The 20,008-nt window shown below is 28.2% G+C and overlaps 1 protein-coding gene across 2 annotated transcripts in view; it reads right to left on the bottom strand.

Annotated features, from left to right (window-relative positions):
- CAH7 (Carbonic anhydrase 7) overlaps positions 1-20,008 on the bottom strand; it is a 29,713-nt gene that overhangs the window by 4,847 nt on the left and 4,858 nt on the right. Inside the window, exon 2 of one of the 2 annotated variants that reach the window (XM_065516217.1) lies at positions 469-546. In XM_065516217.1, coding sequence (XP_065372289.1) covers positions 469-546 — 78 coding nt within the window. Of the gene's footprint in view, positions 1-468; positions 575-20,008 lie in introns of those variants that run through there. The other variant, XM_065516218.1, reaches the window with a different exon arrangement.

Here is a 20,008-nt window from a genome sequence, read left to right as displayed (position 1 = left end):
TGTGTTTGAATTAATATCCAATAGAACGAAAGACATCGATTTCAAAATTTGGTTCACTTGGTATGAAATCCTCTATATTTATTAAACCTAAGACATTGAAGAAAACATTTTTGTTTGCTAAAATATAAATTACAATTTAAACTAAAACTGCGTAGGTTTTATAACACAAAATTTGCCATAATTCTTTCAATTTAATATCAACAATTTACCTCTAATTTCAACATTTATTTTAATTTAAAATGTTGTCGTATTTTTCAATTAATCTAAAACACTGTGCAATTTTCTTGACATGAATTTTCATTAAGTGTGAGTGAGACTGCTCGCCAACACGTATATTCCATACGTGTTGGCGAGCGTTTAAAGTAGCAAAAGTTTATTTGCACACTTTTTCATAATAATAGAAATAGAAATAGTAATAGTAATAATACTACTTGTATTTTATATTGTAATAAATATGAATGTTATTACCTTCATTTTTGCTATAATCTGGATAACCCCAGTGCTCTTCAGAGGCACTTGCTGATGAGACAGTTAGACAAAGACAGGCTAGAAATAAAAACAAAAATGCAATCATTAAAATAAGTATTTGTTAAATTGATGGAATTAGTCTAATGTTAGTTTGTAGTTACGTTATGTTATTAATAAATTTGTTTATTTGAAATTTAAAATAATAAGTTTCAAATAACTAATTCAACATGTTAGGGGAGAGTGGCTTAATTTGGAACATGTGTTAATCTGACTTCAATTAGAATTTTTAATGCTTTAAAGGGTATATTTCATAGATTGGTGTGTAATGTAACTTTTTGTTTTAAAATAATTTAAATACATATATTTTACTTCTGGTTGATTTTTTCAAAACAAGTGAACAAGTTGAAATAAAGTAGAAGTTATTGCAAATAAATTTGATACTATTTATTTGTCAATAAATCGGTTTCAATTATTTTAAGAAGAATATTTAGTGTCATGAGTTTTCCCTATGTTAAATTCACCAGTCAAAATTATTGAGAGTGGGTTAAAAGGTAACTAGTAAGTATTATTTATTAAATTCATTGTATTTGAACCGTTTAAAGTGTCATTAGTTTACGTTTATTTTGTATACACTATCATAGTGGGGAAGTTCAATGCCCTGAGGCACTTTTCACCTTTTTGCACCTGGTTCCTAAACATAATTTGCAAATTAGTTTCTGATGGCTGTTCTGAGATTATTGGGTCATAATTATCCTAAAAAAAATTATTCGACAACTATTTTTTAGCTTTTTAAAGTTTGCGGGTTAGAGGGTTAAAGTGTGCCAAACGACTATAAATCGCTTGTCTTCAAAGTACAGGTTTGAATATTATTGAACCATAAGATTAGTTTTGATCGAGGAAAACCCCTATTGAAATTGTTGATAATCATTTCATGGCGATCTTCTTTATTTAGGCGCTATCATCAACTAAGCCGCCGTCAACAATTCCATAACGTCTTCGTTCTCAGAGCGTATCAGTTCAATGAACTATCAGGTTGTTATACAACTTCATACATTAATACATTTGAAATGTCTTTCGTTGTTGGCATATTATAGCTTTTAGTTTCAATTAAATTATATAAAATACTTATTTAACACTCAAATTAAATGCTTTAGTTCCTAATCAGTCGGTTGCTATTACGTGCATTAGAAAAAATACCATAACAAAAAATGTTAGTGTGTGACTTTTATTTGGTTTCGATTTTTATTTTTATTTAGAATTTCAATTTAAAAATGTTTGCCAAAATTTACATTCTTAATGCATCAGCGAAATTGAAATCTTTTATTAGAAAGTGAAAATATTTTGCAAACAAAATATGTAGAAGAAAATTAAACCATTAGAAAAAACACAAAAAGGGTAACCAATGAAAGGGATATTTTTAAGATGTGGGGCAAGTGAATTGGATACTTGAAATGTATCAGCACAGGCCATTACATTGGAAATACATATGTATTTCCAAAGAGCTTAAAATAGAATCATAAACGTATTTGTTTGGAACAATAATAAGAATACGAGAATTAAAATCAAAGATGCTTTCATCCTCTAAATAGTACTTGTTTCTTAGTTTCCGTAAAAACTAATCTTTCCCAACATTTGCAAGTTTTGTTTAAAAAAATTGTTGGTTAATTTTTATTAAAATCTTTTATAATTTTTAAAATAGTTTTAACATAGAGAAACCTAGAGCGGAAACTAGAAAAAAACTCAAACAAAAAAATTACTCAAAATAATCACACATACGAGTGTTGTTTTTGTTTTCACATAGTTTTTTCTACTAATACGTTCTCACCACTTAGGTTTTTGACAACTGAGTTAGGTCTTTGACAGGAGAGTTTCCGCTCTATGTCTACTCTCTGAGTTTTAACAATATTGAATTTGTTTCACTTCACTAATTTCAATTTTACAAAGTCTCGATAGTATAATACAGTTTGCGCAAACTTGTACGGATTTGATAGAGTTATCATTAAAATCGTAAAATATTTGTCAAAGTCAAACTTAATTGGAATTATTTGTATTTACATCACCATAAGTGATAATTTGTCCAATATTTATTTGCGATCCCACCATATGTATATGGGGAATTTCATCTCAAATGACCCAACTTTTGAAACCGATGTCTGCCGATAATTCAGATACAATTTTTCAACAAGATCGGTCGAGAACTCTCTGAGTTAAAGGGTGTAAAAATTTTACATTTTGGCCAAACAGGTGTTTTATTTTTCTCATCCCTGTAACTTATTACATATTGTTCTTAGCTAAATTTATTCCAAATAGTTTAGATAGCAATTTCTTCAATCTTTTGAAAAATAAAATTTAAAAAACTTTTACTTTTTTTTTCAAAATTTGCCGTTTTTTGCTCAAAAGAAAGATATTAATTAGATCTTTCCTTTAAGAAAAGACCTAATAAATGTTTTGCGGATACTCTCTTTCAAAGTGAAACGTATCCCAGAGAAAGCCTTCTGCATCGATCAAAGCAAATAGTAGTCGGACGGGGCACGGTCTGAACTATAAAGCGGATGAAACAAAACTTTCGAACCACTTCATTATAAATAATTTTTAACAGGTACTGCAACATGTGGCCGAGCGTTGTCATGATTAAATATTACGGTTTAATGTCTGTCCGCATATTCTGGGCATTTTTCGGCCAATGCCGGCTTCAAAAGAAGCAGTTGTGTTTGGTATATGTTCCCTGTGATGGTCTGGCCAGATTTGTGCAGCTTGAGTTGAGTTTTACACAATCTTTTAAGTCTTACAACCAATAATTTTTTTTCAATTTTAATTTCATACAATAAATTTTTAAATATTATTTTTCCCAAGTTGATTATGTCACACAAACTTATCATATGGCAGCCCTAAACACAAATTAACATGATTTACAACACAGTGCACAGCACAAGTGTTATAATTTTTATGCGGCCAAAGAACTTTTTTTTTTCGTTCAGTTCAAAACATAAAGAAAAACCTTGCACTTGAATTTTAAATTTTTTTAAAAAAAAATAAAAAAATAATAAAAAATAAAAGTGCAAAGTATAAATAACAAAAAAAAAAACATAAAAACATTTAAATAATATATTAACAGACGTAAACACTTATTAATGCCTCAAAATTGTGACCTTTTTTTCTCATGAATAATTTTAGTTAAAAAAAATCAATCTTAAAAAATTGAATTTATTTTTGCTGGTTTTGATTATTTAAAAATAAACCAACAACAACAATTGCTTAATTAAATGTTGCACAAATGCCAAAGAAAACAATGGTGGGGCTTGTTCGAGTAAAAATTTGTTTAATTGTGAAAAGAGTGGTTGGTTGATTGTTGCTACATAAATATTTGAGTTAATTTAAATTTCCGCAGACCACGCGTTATAAAGAATTTGTTTTTTAGTGTTCTTTTTTTTAATTTTTTGCAATACACACATGTTGAATTTGTGACAAAAATAATTATCAAATAAGTAGGGTGAATAGTATGATTTTGAGGCTATTCAAGACATTTTTGTCATATGATGAAAATGTTAAATACATATGTACACACATATCGCTCATTTGCTGCAACAACGTCATAATTCAAAAAAAGTCGTTTCGAGAAAAACGACTTTGAATATTTTATGACATTTTACTATTTCTTAAATAAATGTTCAACAAATCATGGGATTTCTGAAATAAAACCTGATTTAAAAAGTAGATACTAATACCTTTCTAATCTGTATTTATCCCAAATTTTTACTTGTCAAATATACGAGAAAACATGAATTTTCTTTTTGACGTTTACAACAAAAAAACACTCTCATACAAAACTATATGAAAGACTAAAGAACGGCGCATATTTTAAATTACTCAGTTCAAAACACCCGGATTTTGAGTTATGACGTTGTTGCAACAAATGAGCGATTTATTTAATAAAAAGAGAACTTTAAGAAAAGATTCAAAAAATCTAATATTTAATATACTAATATTGAAACTATTTCCATTATAGTTCCGAAAACATTATATCAACTTTAAATGATTTGGAATTAAACAGTCATACTGACATCAAACAGTTTGGATTTAATCTTCTTATTTGTATACGGAAAGTTCTGGAATCTTTCAAATTTAATTAGCTACATATTTCTCTATACATTTCTTAATTAATTAAAATTTTTCACTTTTAATCAAAACAGACTGTTGACATTTTGATTGACACAAGATGCGAAATGTTTCACTTAAATTTTTGTAGCAAACATAAAAAATTTAATCTAGAAAATATTTTAACATTTTATTTAAAATTAAACAGATCAGCATAAATTCCAAAAGAAATACAATTAAATATATTTTTTTAAAAAGAACAATTAAAGTGATCAAAGTGAATAAAAAACAAAACAGATATACATATGCACTTAAATATTGTGTAATAAATGTGAAAATGTTAAATAAATGTCAAAATTTTTGACGTTTTATCCGCAATAATTATTATTTTATTTAACATTTTTTAATTGTTTGTTTTAAAACAAAAATAAAATTGTGTTTAAACAATCAAAAAAAAACTAAATGCGAATTTCTGGCCAATTGCCCAACTTTATATATATTTTTAATATTTTTTCTAAAATACAAAAAAAATTAAAAGTTTTTCGTTTATATGTTTGTATGTTTTAAAATTTACCCCCATTTTAAAATAAATATAAATAATTTTAATCTTAAGATAATTAATATATTTTGCCTTTAGAATTTTGTTTAATATTTTTTAAAAATTAGTATTTGCTTTTAAAGTAGAATTCCAGGCATTGTAGGTTTAAGATTTTGTTTGTACTACAACAAAATTTTGTAAAGAATTTATTAAGTTTATAATAAACATTATATTGACAAAATAGTTTTAACTTTAAATGGTTAAAATGTTAATAAAATTATTATATATTTTACAAATGAGTGTCCCGATAGACTATCAATCAGAGAGTTGAGGGTTCGACTCCCACCAGAGACTTTGGGTTTATCTGCCTACAAGCATAAAGCTTAGCAGTTTGTGTTTGTTAATAAAAACAGACTTTTTAGTAAAATTGTTTTATGCTAAATTCCCAATTTTTAATTTGATAAATTCACTGAAATTTATTGTTGGGGAATAAGCTAGTTCCTATGCGCATTTCACTGGTTGCTTAGGCCAGATCACCAGGAAACCTTTTCCCAAAAGGCTTTAGAAAAACTAAAGATATTATACAAATAAAACTATAGAGTGTTTGAGAATTACAGTCACTCAAGCTTTATTTGTAAAAATATCAAAGCTTAAACAAAACACCAACAATAAACCGTGATTTATCTTTTCTTACATTTACTTTACTTTACTCATGACATTATTTCTTTATTATACTTTTCACATTCATGGCGTATAACACCCATTCCGGAATGAATATTACAAATAAATTTAATACATTCCGAATATTAATTCCAATACTTCGTGGTATTCGACAGATTTGGACAAAATCACTAACGTCCTCTTTTATTTATTGTACCAAATTCAAGATCATTAGCTTAGTGTCCATCGTTGGTTCAGTACCAAACATTTCTGGACAACGGAGAGTAATTGGCGCACATTTCATCTCCCTAGATCCTTCTCTCTAGGTTCAAACGTGCCTTCAACAGACAGTAGGACGAACATAGCTAGATCGTTTTAAAAATTAAAACTTTTCGAAAAATTCAAAAATATTTCCAAATCTAAAACAACTCTTAAGAAATTTGTATTTAATTTAATTGCTTTGGTTTCATTTATAGACGAATTGCCTTGGATCCTTTAGCAACTCAGTATTCTGTTGGATAGCCCTTGTTTTAATTACTGTTTCACAGCGACTATTTATTGAATCATTTGAAGATTCAATCATCTCTGATAAAGCTTCCTTTTGACTCCGTATTTGGCGATCTAAATTTTCATTAAATTCTTTATGGGCGATTGGGCAGGCCACTTCAAAACACGTACCTGACTGGATTGTAAGCACTAGAGGTGTGTTTGGGGTCATTATCGTGCTGGAAACTCCAAACAAGAGGCATAAGTTCTTCAGCGTATGGTTACATAATATCGTTTAAAATTAAAATGTATCCGATTCTAGTCTTAGTATTTTTTATGATATTGTTACGTTTTTACCTTTTAAAAATGGTGGTTTATTTCCTTTAAATAAACCGGATACTTTTGATTGCAAATAAAAGCAGTTTAGTAGTTTAAAATTGTAATAACACTTTATTTATTCAAATGTACCACAACAACAGAATTAAATAGTCACTGTTTTTATACACTTTTATAAATTCGCAGAATCCACACAGTCGATGTCTTTACTTAACGATTCTTCAAATTAGACTCATTCACGACTGCAACCTCTGCCACTATTTATACACACGCCATCTTTCGTGAATCTTCTACAATGATTTTAACGGGCAACTACTATATTCGAATTCTAGAGCTTTCGAAGTTAATGTTCTCAGCTTAAACATTCAGTATTGTCATACTTTCAAACAATGCTAGCAACCGCATGCTATCAACATTGTAGCAGTTACTACTGATGGAAATGTTTATAAACACGATGAATGTTGCTAACAGTTGCTACCGACCGTTAAATTCAAATCGCTAGTGCAAATTCGTAACAATATGAATTGGGGTCTTGTCTCTTCAGCCTTGGCAGTCTTACAAATGTTCTTCCATCACTGCATCTTAAATTGTATTTGGATTCATCCGAAGGGAACAGTATTCCATTTCTGTCTCGACAAGTTTAAATGTTGTTTGGCAAATTGTATACTAGCAGTTGGATTTTTTTTAGATATAATAGGTAGTACCCAAGCCTCCAGCGTCATTTAAACTTCCTTACTATTAAATTATCTTGTGTTGTATTAGTTTTTCGAGGTATTCCTCCCAAATGTTGAGTTTTTAAAGTAACTGTTTCACGAAATTTTATTGAATTGAATATTTATCATATATAGATTTTGACAGATCCAACACTAAAATCGTTTATTATTTCGTTTTCGTCTTCTTACTTGTAGAAGTTTAAAAGTTTCCATTGTTTAGCCAATGCTAAGAAGTATAACCACATTCTAGAAATGTATTTTTGTTAATCTTTAATGCTTAAAAACCCAGCAGTTAAGCAAGTCAATGTATCCCTTATAGACAGTAATTGTCATAAATGTCTGCTCAATGGACTGACTCTAATTCATATATTTTGGGTCATTTGACACGTATGTGCTCTTTGTATTGAGAAGTTAATTGGTTACTTTATAAATCTCAGGTAATCTAACGTGAAGTCAATTGTCACTTAAGTGTCTCTAAGTAACCTAGAGTGTAGTATTTTTAAATGTTTATTTTGTACTTTACTTTTAACCACCAGAGGCAATCTATTGGAGAGTTGTCGGAGGAAGGTTAGTTTACAAGCAATCGGTTATTGGACTGTCTATGAGAAGTCTTTTTAACTGACTATTTGAGGTCAATTAGCACCCGTACATGTTAAAATAAGTAGTTATGTTGCTGAACAAGTAACCAGTTAGGTAGCTAGTATGATAACTGACTCTATGTTAGCGGAAGGTGAATCCAATGCATTCACTACTTTAGACCGGCTATCAGATAGTCTCATTGTAATCAATTGAATCACTGCTTAGTTCGAGATATTCTACTAGAACTGTCATAAACACTAAACGAACAGATTTAAAAAATATTTAAAACATAGGATTTTATAACGTTTTCTCTTTCTCTTCTTTAAAATGTATAACCCCCTGTCTATACCTGATAAATTTGTATCATGATAAACGTTAAAATGGTTGTCAAGATAAAAATTAACTGGATATAGTCTCCATTTATTAGTATTATTACTTTGTTATGATAAAATAAAATGTCATTAATTGTTATGATAAATATTTGTCAAGTATAGACAGGGGATAAAATGGGACTCACACTAAGCTAACGCCATGTGCTGTCTATTGAAAGTAGCGTAAGTTTCTATTTATTATTAAAATGTGTATTTATTTTAATACATATTAATTTCTTAGAATAGAAACAGAAATACTTATTAAAGCATTAATAATGCAAAACATATGGGTTACGTAAATAAACATAAAATACCACTAAGGAACACATTTCAAAGAATCTATTTTATTTGGTGGTCAATGACATAATTTTATGGTGAAATTTTTAGTATTGAAAACATTCCAATGAGTGTAGTTAATTCAAGCGAAACTAGCAAATAGAACAGAGCAGAAGTGATAATAAAATAGAACAGTTTTGCCTTGTGTTGTTCATGAGTAGTTTAAAATAAAAATTCTATTGGAAATACAAAGGCCATAATACTCCCGAGTTTTTCAATTATTTGGTCAGAAGAACAAAACTAGCAGGTTGTAAACAGAATTTAAAGACCTACGATATTTGTACTACAATATTTCAGTAGTATTTACATTATAATTATATTATACTGATCGTTTTAGGCCAAATATATATTTAGTTAAATGGGCGTAATCGGGATTAATAGCTCAATAAACTGAATAACCTTTTCTAGCTCAGATCCCTCAGTAGAACGACTTCAATAATTTAAGTACACTAAATAATGCATTGAAAATGAGTAACATTTTAAACTGGTTTTATACATGACTAAATGTAACAATTTCAAATACAAATTATAAATACAAAAATGTTTCGCTGTAAAGTTATTACCAAATTAGGATATAAAACAAATTCTTAAATCTACTAATAATATTTTCCATTTCCTACTGACGCACTCAAAGAATCAATTCAATCAATTTGATTTCCTCATTTCCAAAGCTATAATTACACTGATGAACTTCTCACTCACTACACGCCTGGAACAATTAAAATTTAGTTATTTTTTTTTGTTTATTTGATCTACAATTTATTGACTTCATTCATCTAAATCCAATTGATTAATAAACTTGTTATTTAATTTTGCAACAAAAAAAAAATAACAAAACATAATTAAATTGCTTGTGTGAAGAGTGTGAAAAATACTTGAGTTTATTGTTGCGCTAATATTTCTTTAAATACATGAAAAATTATTTTAAAAACAAACAAATAATTAAAAATATGGTTGAGTTTTAATAGTTTATGGTAGATTAGCAAAATAGTGTAATAATATTGTTTCAAAAACAAACAGAATAATGGAATTTAAGATTCATATACAAAAAAAATAAGAATCTTTATTAAAAATTCCAATTTTCTTTGAAATTTTAAAATGATTTCAAAAAACCATATCTCCCTTGTACTAGCTATCCCGTAGTAAAGTTAAAATGAACTGAAAGATAAATGTGGCTATAAGTTGTAGTAATCCAAATGCAAAAACGACGGCACTCTGTACTACTCTATATTCAACCCAAAATCGATTTTTCAAATTTGATTTTGAAAATTAACTGAAACATAAACGTTGCTATATGTCGCTAAATAATGGTCCAAATGGAAAAAAGGACGATCATCTTTGATCACTTATATTTTCAAGCAAAAATCGATTTTTTATAATAAACAAGTAAGAGAGCTATATTCGGCTGTGCCGAATCTTATATACCCTTCACCAAATTATACTTAAAAATATATTTTTTTTAAATATTTTTATTTAAACAAAATCAATTTTTTTTTTTCCAATTGTTTTTTAATTTTTTTTAAAAAAAGTTTTTTCAAATTTTTTTTTTAAATTTCTTTAATTAATTTTTTTGGAAAAAGAATTTATGACAAAAAAAAAAAATTTTGATGAAAAAAAAATTCGGGTTAAAAAATATTTTTTTCCGATTCTGACCCATTGTATGTCCAACTTACTATGGTCTTATATACGTCGTTGCAAAGGTCATTGAAATATCTATCATTAGATATCCATATTGTCTATATTAATGACTTAGTAATCCAGATATAGGTCAAAAATCGAAGTTGTCCTAGTTTTTTCCTTATATCTCAGCCATTTGTGGACCGATTTTCTCGACGGAGCCGGAAGAATTTCGGAGATATTGATGTATGAATCGTGTATGTAAGTTATTTGGGGGCTTCGGAAAGTTGATTTCAACACACAGACGGACATGGCTATATCGATTCCGCTATCTATAACGATCCAGAATATATATACTTTATGGGGTCGCAAATGAAAAATGTGGAAATTACAAACGGAATGACAAACTTATATATACCCTTGCCACTCATGGTGAAGGGTATAAAAATACCATTCAGTTCACATTCGTGGGTTCTCACAAAATTCAAACTTATTGCATTATCGCAAAGCCACATGTAATAGGAACAAAATAAGATATCGATCATAAAAATCGATGGATTCTTTTCGAATTTATTCAGAGTTAAGTGAATTCGCTCATTTTCACAAAATTTGAATTTTGAGTGTAAATTTTACATGTTTTTTTGTTAAAATTTTCGTTGTTTTTTTGTTACAAATAACGTTGGAGGTTGTAACGAAAATTGTAACAAAAAAAACAGATGTAAAATTTACATCTGTTTGAATTAAATTTTTCTTCAATTCAAATATGTTACAAGAAGGCTTAAGTAAATTTTGTTCAATTCAAAAAATGCCAGGAAATTAAAAACCCTCATATCTTTTATGACGACTGGAATCGGATACAGATCCATTTTAAACGATGTAATGTATTCATACACTGAATAAATAAATGGTTAGACAATTTTGCAAAAAGTCAAACCTAAGTTTCCATTGTTTTGTCAATACCATAATAATGAAGGCTTTGTAAATTGTTTATTATTATATTATTATTATAATATTCAAATTTCTTAAGAATAATTTAGCATTTTGACCTATTATTTGAATATGTATTTGGAAAAGTTTCCATTGTATTGAGCTACAAAACCTGATAAAATCTTTAGGTTTTAATATTTTTCAATCTGTTAATCGAGTATTTTCTATAATGACATCTATACACAGTTTAAAATAAGTAAGTTAGTGACTAATAAGTTCTTTTTGGGAGTTAGCTCATTAACTATTAATTATTTTACATTATTCATCATTATCATTATTTTTATTGATTACATCATTATTTTTATTGATTTAACTCTGTTAAACGATTTATGTTTGTTTATGTAAACGATATAGTTTTTCATATTCTTAGTTTTTTTTTATAAAAATGTGGCCTTAACACATTTACATATTAAGCTAACGATTTATTCATAAAATGCATAAATTTAATTTGTTTTATTTAATTACTGCAGTTTAGAAAAACACCCCAAATATAAAATACATTAAAATGCTAATTCTAACACTTTGTTTCTGTTAGTGTAGATCTGCTACACTTAAAAAATCATTTGTCAAACTTGTCATTACAACTATTACAGTTGTCATGAGGGTGTGTGTTTACACAATGTGTGGATGGATGGACAGCGAAAGTAAACAAAACAAAGGAGAATAAAAACAACAACAAACACATATGTATGTAAATAGTGTGTGTAGTTTTGCAAAAAATATTAAATCATTCGTATTATAAATATTTATTCATATTTATTTATTATTTTTTATTCATAATTGCAGTGATTGTGTTTAAAATTAATTATATTTTAATAAATAGACTATGGATTGTGGGTTATCTGTGGTTTGGCAGCAACAATAATAATTATTATTGTTTACAGACAACTAACTGACAGCAACAATTATCACAGAAAATGCTGCGCTGTGAAACAGTGTAAAGATCCTTAGTTTTAATCTTTGTATTTTCCATATGGAATTTTTTAAATGATTTTTTTAAAAATAACAACTAAGTTTAATATTGATTATTTAAGTGTGTGAATCGAAATTTTTAACACATTTCATATGAGTTAAAATTAGAATCAAAATGAAATTTAATTGATTATCTTTTATAGAACTCGAAATAAATTGTATTACAAAACAATAAAATAATAATTAAGTAGTGTAATTAAATTTGTTTTGCAATTAATGTGTTCAAATTGTATGTAGTTGGAAATTAAAACTACTTTTTTGTGATACTAGTAGTGATAAGAATTCATTTGATTTTATTAGATTTTTATTGTAACATGGCAATTTAAATTTTATTTAGAATAGAAATCATATTGAAAACAATGTTACATTTAATGAGTAACACGATAATATGGAATCCCCTTTGAATGCAAAGCAAATACAAATTTAAATTATAAAACTTTATAGTTTAATTTAATATAATATTTGTTTAGACTATGAAATTATATTATGCTACTTAATATTTTTGATAAATATTAATACTCAGTATTGTCGTCTGTAAATATCTTAAACCTTAATTTTATTTGTTTTATATTACATCAAACTACAAATTTTATTTTCAATTATTTTTCCATTATTAAATACATAACATTTTTTTCAGATGCCAACAATACATAAAAAAAACACAAGTAAGCAATACACTACATTTTACTATATAGTTATAGTCATAAAACGACTAGCAACATTAAGCAAAATATTCCATCTGGCCAATCCCCCACCCAACATCTGCTTAAAAATTCAACAAAATTCTTGCATTTTCATGCAGCAATAAAGATCGTATTGACAACAACAAATGAAGAAAATAAAAAAAAAAACTTCCACAAACATAAAATGTTGAATGAATATTTTTTGTTGTACGAGTATATTTGTAGGTAGACAAATTGTCTGTCATATAACATTATTAGACATTTTTATACGAGATTAGATAAAAACCAAATAATGACAATAATACGGGCAATAATGTTTACCAGCTATTTAATAAATTAACAAATTATTATATTTTTATGAACAAAGAACAAACTAAATTTGAAATTTGAAAAAACTTTATTTAAACAATTTTTTGTAAAATGTAACTTTGAGTCTTATAATAATGTTTAAGGAATCTGTTTATATTTCTTTAAAATATTGGATAATTTCTTAAAACTTTTAAGTTTGTACTCATTCATAATGAGTCTTATAATTAACTAAGATTAATTTTAATCATTCAATTAATCGAGTAAAATATATATTTTTATACATTTCAATTTACAATAAAAACTTATTCGAACAATAATTGTCGATTAATCGAATCAATTAATTTTTTAAGTTAAAATTTAAAAAAAATTTTATAAACAAAGATTAGGACAAAACTATCTCAATGAAACAATAATCAATATTGTTTCATTTTACCTTTTAAAAATGGTGGTTTATTTACTTTAAATAAACCGTATTCTTTAAATTGCAAATAAAAGCGATCAGTTAAATTTGCACAACAATTTAAATAGTCACTCTCTTTTAATACACTTTAAAACCACACTGGTAATACAGTTGATGTTAAGTCTATCTGCACCTACTAACTAACTGCAACTTGCTGTTACTATTTATATACACAGTGCCATCTTCTAGTAGTTCCATAAATTATCTAACGAACAAAACTAGAATATTCTATTTCTAGAGCTTTAATATTAATGTTAGTAGCTTTAACGATTAATGTTGTTATACTTATAAACAATACACAGTGGTTTAGAAACTTTTTTTTTTTGGAAATAATTCGGTATTTTGGGAACTATTGGAGATATTGTTACGAAATTTCACATGGTATGAGCTGAGGTGTTTTCGAGTTGATTTACGCTTGTCCTTGGGCCAATGGGGACCAGTGCGTAGCCCCTCAAATTTGGTCACCTCGGGTCTCAAATTTACATATATTTCATGCAAAATGTTATTAACATATCAAATTTAATTTTTGAATTCAAACACATACTGACTTAACAGAAATTTTTGCGTAACAGATTTTGCACTCATTATATGAAAAAACGTACAAACTTGTGAAATGGGGCAAGGTTTGTGGAACTTCTGAGGAGTAAATAAAAGCTTTTAATATAAGTATTTGATATTGTTGAAAACACTATGATTGAGGATTGATATTTTGGGACTTCATTTACACGCTTTTGCATTGAGTTATCTTTCCGGATCATATAAAAATTATATATAGTCCCGAAGAAATTTTTTTTCTACAAAAGAAAAAATATATGGGCTTTTTTGTGGAAAAACGTAAAAAATGCGATCCTTTTTACAAGTTCCAACTTTGGATGCGTATAACTTTTTATAGGGAAGAGATAACTGATAGCAAGTTGCTTTTATTTTATTTAGAATTTTATTGCCAAAATAGCTTATATTTTAAAAATAAATTTCGACTTTGGCCCGCCAAAAATTAGAGCAAAATTAAAAAAAAAATAAATCAATAAACCTGAATATCTCTTCAACTATTAGAGATAAGCTGCACTTGTAAGAGTATTTTTTGTACATCTTCTCAAGGAATCATAAATGGATTTTTAGCGATTTTTTTAAAAAATTTGAGACCCGAGGTGACCAACTTTGAGGGGCTACGTACTTGCCCCCATTAGCGCTGAACATTAGGAAGCTGAACAAACGTAAATTAACTCGAAAACACCTCAGCTCAAACCATGTGAAATTTCGTTACAATATCTCCAATAGTTCCCAAGATACCGAATTATTTCCAAAAAAAAGTTTTTAAACCACTGTGCAATGTTAATAACAGCGTGATATCAACATTATTGATAAGTAGAAGTTTCAAGCTCAGGAAAATATATATACCCACACACATTTTAAGTAACCCCGTTTTTCGCCAAATTCAAGACGGCGAGAATTCACATTTTTCTATAATATTTGTAATGTTGTCTGAAAGTTCTACCAATGCCTTCAAAATAAAATAAAGTTTTAACTTCTGTTATATCTTGTTCCTTCTTTGAGATATCTTTAAAATTTATGAAAAAGCTGAATTCGGGATGAAGAAATTTTGAGGTCAGTAAGTTTTTAAGGCGTTTTAATAAAATAAAATAGATTATAAATTATATATACGGGGGGTTTAATGTCAAGTAAACCAACTTTTGAAATCGATATCTTCCGATCGGAATGAAATTTGCAGCAAGAGAGTCATTCGATAGTCATCTAAGATATCTCTAAGAAGGAACAAGATATAACAGAAGTTAAAACTTTATTTTATTTTGAAGGCATTGGTAGAACTTTTCAGGTAGAACTTTCAGACAACATTACAAATATTATAGAATAATGTGAATTCGCGCTGTCTTGAATTTGGCGAAAAACGGGGTAACTTAAAACTGTGGGCTAAGATACATATCTCGAAAACCTGTGATATGATGGGCAAATTCGGAGGTTTAAGCGCAGCTGTTGGTCTCTGTTATTAAACAATTTCTGGTTTTAAATATATTTTCTTAAATTATTCGAATAATTGATTAATTTTTAAAATTTTCTCGATCATTATGAAATTTTATTCGATTAAAATAAAACACGAATAATTGACAACTCTATTTCTTTTTAAGACTTATTTATCATTAGCTTTAAAAACAAACTATCAATTGGATTCCTTTTCAAGTGAAACCACCAACCAAACTCTGATAACAAAAGTGAAACATAAAATATTGTATTATAACTCAATACAACTAAAGTAACTTTTTTTAGAGTGACAGCTGAAACATGATGATTTTTCAAAAAAAAAATAAAGAAAAATGTTGAATTGTTTTGTTTAATGCTGACAATTAATCTTTGTATAGTGGGTTTTTGTTTTTGTTAAGTTTTTTTTTCTTTATAGAATATTTTAAATCTTATGATGGAATACATTGTTTTTTTCATAGTGGTATGTTGATTATCAATTATGGTTATTATAGCCATAGTGTTCATATTAATTATTTGTTTGCCCTGTCATTTGTTTTATTGTCTATTTGCTTAAATTACGTCAAAAACTAGAGTTTTGCGCAGAAAAACAGAGGTTGGGTTTTATTTACGCAAAATAATCAATAACGACGCCTTCAGTTATAAAAATTTCAAGCGTAAGAAATCACACTATTGCTATGATTTTCTAATTAGGCAAGTTGCCACCTCAGCAATAATAAAGTTTGAAGCAATTTTTTTTTCTTTAAATTAATAGCGTGTGACAATTTGGGAGAGATTAAATAATAAGTTGAAAATATTTGTTTACTATGAACCAATGATTTAGGTTAATAGATATAAGTATTAATAAGGAATGACTGATTAATAGATGAGCTTAGTTCAAGTTTATTAAATTGTTAAAAGCTGTGAACAGCCCTTATATACATATATTAACAACTAAAGAAAACGTAACTTGTTGAAGATTAAATGATGTATAAGTGTGAATTTCAAGTAGGTACATGTTAATCAAGTTATGAGGGTGAAAATTTAATTTGTGTAATTTTTTTTTTTTTGCATATTTTTTATGAACTTTGGAAAAAACACTGTATTTAAAAAAACAATACATCATTAAATATTAGATAAATATTTGTAATAGGAAAAGAAAACAATGGAAATGATAAATGTTTTGTTTTAAAATTAATTTGTAATAATTGGTAATTGACTAATGGAAATATTTTGGAACCAATTAAACTAGTTAGATTCTTATGTAAACCTTAACGTAAAGCTCTGAGTAGAAACATTTTTAGAGATCAGAAATTGTTTAAACCATATTTGGAATAAAGTAATTTTAATTCCGAATCGATCCACATATATAATCACGAGTTTTTAGCATTAATTTGTTGCATATTTTGAAGCAAAATGGACCATAAATATATGTAAGCTAAGACTATTTATGGACCGTTCGTCATGAAATTAGGTCTCATGATTACCATTTATATAAAACTTATTTGTGTTGAATTTTATTATATCATGGACATTTTTAAGAGATTTATGTTCATTAAAGTGATTCCGATCGTTATAAAATTAGATCGCATTATTTCTAAATATATGAAACTTATTTGTGTTTAATTTTATTAACATTTTTAACAGATTTTAGCTCGTCTAAGTTATTTTCGGAAGTGTTCGTTATATGGGATCTATGGTCAATTATGGATCGATCCTCACAATTTCATAGAGTTTGTGATTCTCGTCTAGTGAAAAAATGAGAAATAAATTCAAATGCTTTCATATGAAAAGAACAAGTGGAGTGAATCATATTGAAAGAACGGAAATCGAAATTTGTGTAATTGTGAAATGATAATATGAAAAGTTCTTATGAAAAGTTTTTTTTTTCATTTCACCGTTTCACATAATCAGAATCGACCCCCAGGATCTGAATATTGACAGTAAACAATGCGAAGTTCATAAAAATTATCAAATAAGAAACAACAAATAGGACAGATACATATATTCAACTTAACTCTTTGCGGTTTAGTGGTCACTTTTCTAACCACCTTCTCTAGAATCTTAAAAACATTGTTAGAGGCATCTATAGACATTTTGCAATTACATTTTTTGAAGTCATTATTTATGTTTTTTGCAAAACTTTGCCGTCTGGATGCTCTGATTAGTTTAATATATTAATTTTAAAATATTGTAAACCGCAGTTTCTCAAAGGTTTTTTGTACATCGAATTCAGTGTAAATAACGTAAGTTATTGAGTGGTTACATTACTAATCACTGTGACTGAAATAGGTCTTATATATTGAAGATATTTTGTTGCAAGATATACATTCGGGTGGTGAAAGTGACTACTGTCTTGAATCCGACGAAGAAGAGAATTATGAGGAGCAAACCGATTTGTAGGTGCTGGGTGACATAACTTCGGTGCCTCCAGTCAAAAATGTATGGTGATTTTTGATTCCTATGATGACATACCTCTATTAAATATAGTTCATACTTCTGCTGTTGACTTATCTACCCAAACTGCTGTGGTGGAACCAAAATGTGGAAAAAATTTCTGATTGGTAGAGTCGGGTCATTGCACATGAGGTGGGGGTATACCAAAATATATAATAGAATTGGAGAATGTCTCACCTACACAGCTATTTTGTTTGTCAACATGATTAGCTTTCAAACAAATTTATACGCTGCGAAAATTTCATAATTATTTTTAAATCCAACAGCCATGGTGGTTAATAAACTAACCACCCCATAATCCATAAAAACCTTTAGCTGTAGCATGTATTTATTCTTATTTTTCATAATAAATTAACCTTAATTAAAGTAAAAATGCCATAGTTTTCATTATAAACTTATTCTTTCATATGGAGTATAGCTGGAAAACAACCCAGTTGTACCTGAAGCACCAGGATAACACAATGCGATTTATCTCGTTTTCTAAGAGTAAATCCCAGAAACTACTGTGATATTTTTTACTATACACTGCAGTTCTGGGTAATACAATCCACAGGTCTGTATAGATTCTGTGATTTTCAAGACGAAACGTTTAGGGGTGAAACAAATTTCCTGAGGGGGACATAAGATGTTTTTTTAATATAATAACACAAATAATTAGTTGGATACTTAGTGGTACTTAGGGCCTCTTTTAATCTAATCAAACACAAAGACATCGAAGATTAATGCACCAAATGTGCTGCATTTCTATATCTCGACGACTAATGATGATGTAGCGTAATAGCTTCTTGGACATTAATAGAATACTAACCCACATATTCATAATCAATTTTTAATATTATAAAAGGTTTATACAACAATATTTCCATACAAAATTTGTTTTATAAACCTTTGATAAATTTCAAAATTGATTATGAATAAGACCTTAAGTCTATACAAACTTAAGTCTATTAATTGCTATCATCCCGAAGCGTTGTATATCGTATGTGAACCTCGGCCAACCAGCCGAATCGAATTTTCTCTATTTGGTGGGAGCAAATACAGAGCTGCTGAAATCTGACCAGACCATCACAGGGAACCTCTACAGAAAGCAACTGATTCCTTTGAAGCGACCATGGTCCGAAAAATGCCCAGCATATGCGACTAGACATGAAACCATAATATTTAATCATTTAGAGCATTGTTAACCAAACTCTCACAACAATATACACTATTGTTTTATTGAGGCTTTTATTGGCGATTTTCCAGAATTTAAATAGTAACCGAACAGGTATTATAGCGAATACATTGATGTATCAATAATGTATGAATTCAACAGAATTCAACTTATCGAATCCGGTATCTATAAGGATCCAGAATACATATTATGTGGGCATTTCCTACGATTAGTCAAACAGGATCGAAAAATAAAGTGTTGATAATCATCGTGTTTTATTGAAGATATTTCGATATAATTTTTTCGGCCCAATCGGTCCACTATTTCACCTAGCCCCCATACAAATGTCCTCCCGAAATTGGACTTTATATAGACATAAACTACGACCTAATTTCATGGTGATCGGTCAATAATTGGTCATAGCTCCCATATAAGACCCACTTCAAGATCAAAATCGCAAAAAACTTTAACTATCGAATTTTTTTTCCGATTTTGGTCTTGAAGATGAAGTTTTTTGATTTTATATGTTCACAATTTTTTATCTTTATGACAAGGGCTGCAACTTTGCCTCAGAGAGTAAATCAACATTCCGAACTGTTTGCAAGATATGAGCCTTAGAAAATTATCATTATTATTTTGCAAAAATGTCACCGAGGCCCCCTCTGGATCCGCACCTGGAATATACCTTTGAAGGCCTTGAAACAGCTTAAGACCGTTATAAACCGTTATAAACCGTTTGATATCAGAGGTCATCACGAATGTATTTACCTCATCAGAGATCATTATGAATATATTGTATTATATCTTAAATATA

The sequence above is a fragment of the Calliphora vicina genome, chromosome 1 (assembly GCF_958450345.1).
Source record: "Calliphora vicina chromosome 1, idCalVici1.1, whole genome shotgun sequence".
In the NCBI taxonomy this organism is placed as follows: Eukaryota; Metazoa; Arthropoda; class Insecta; order Diptera; family Calliphoridae; genus Calliphora; species Calliphora vicina.
Note: the sequence above shows the minus strand (reverse complement) of the source record. Positions and strands in the feature narration are given on the sequence as shown.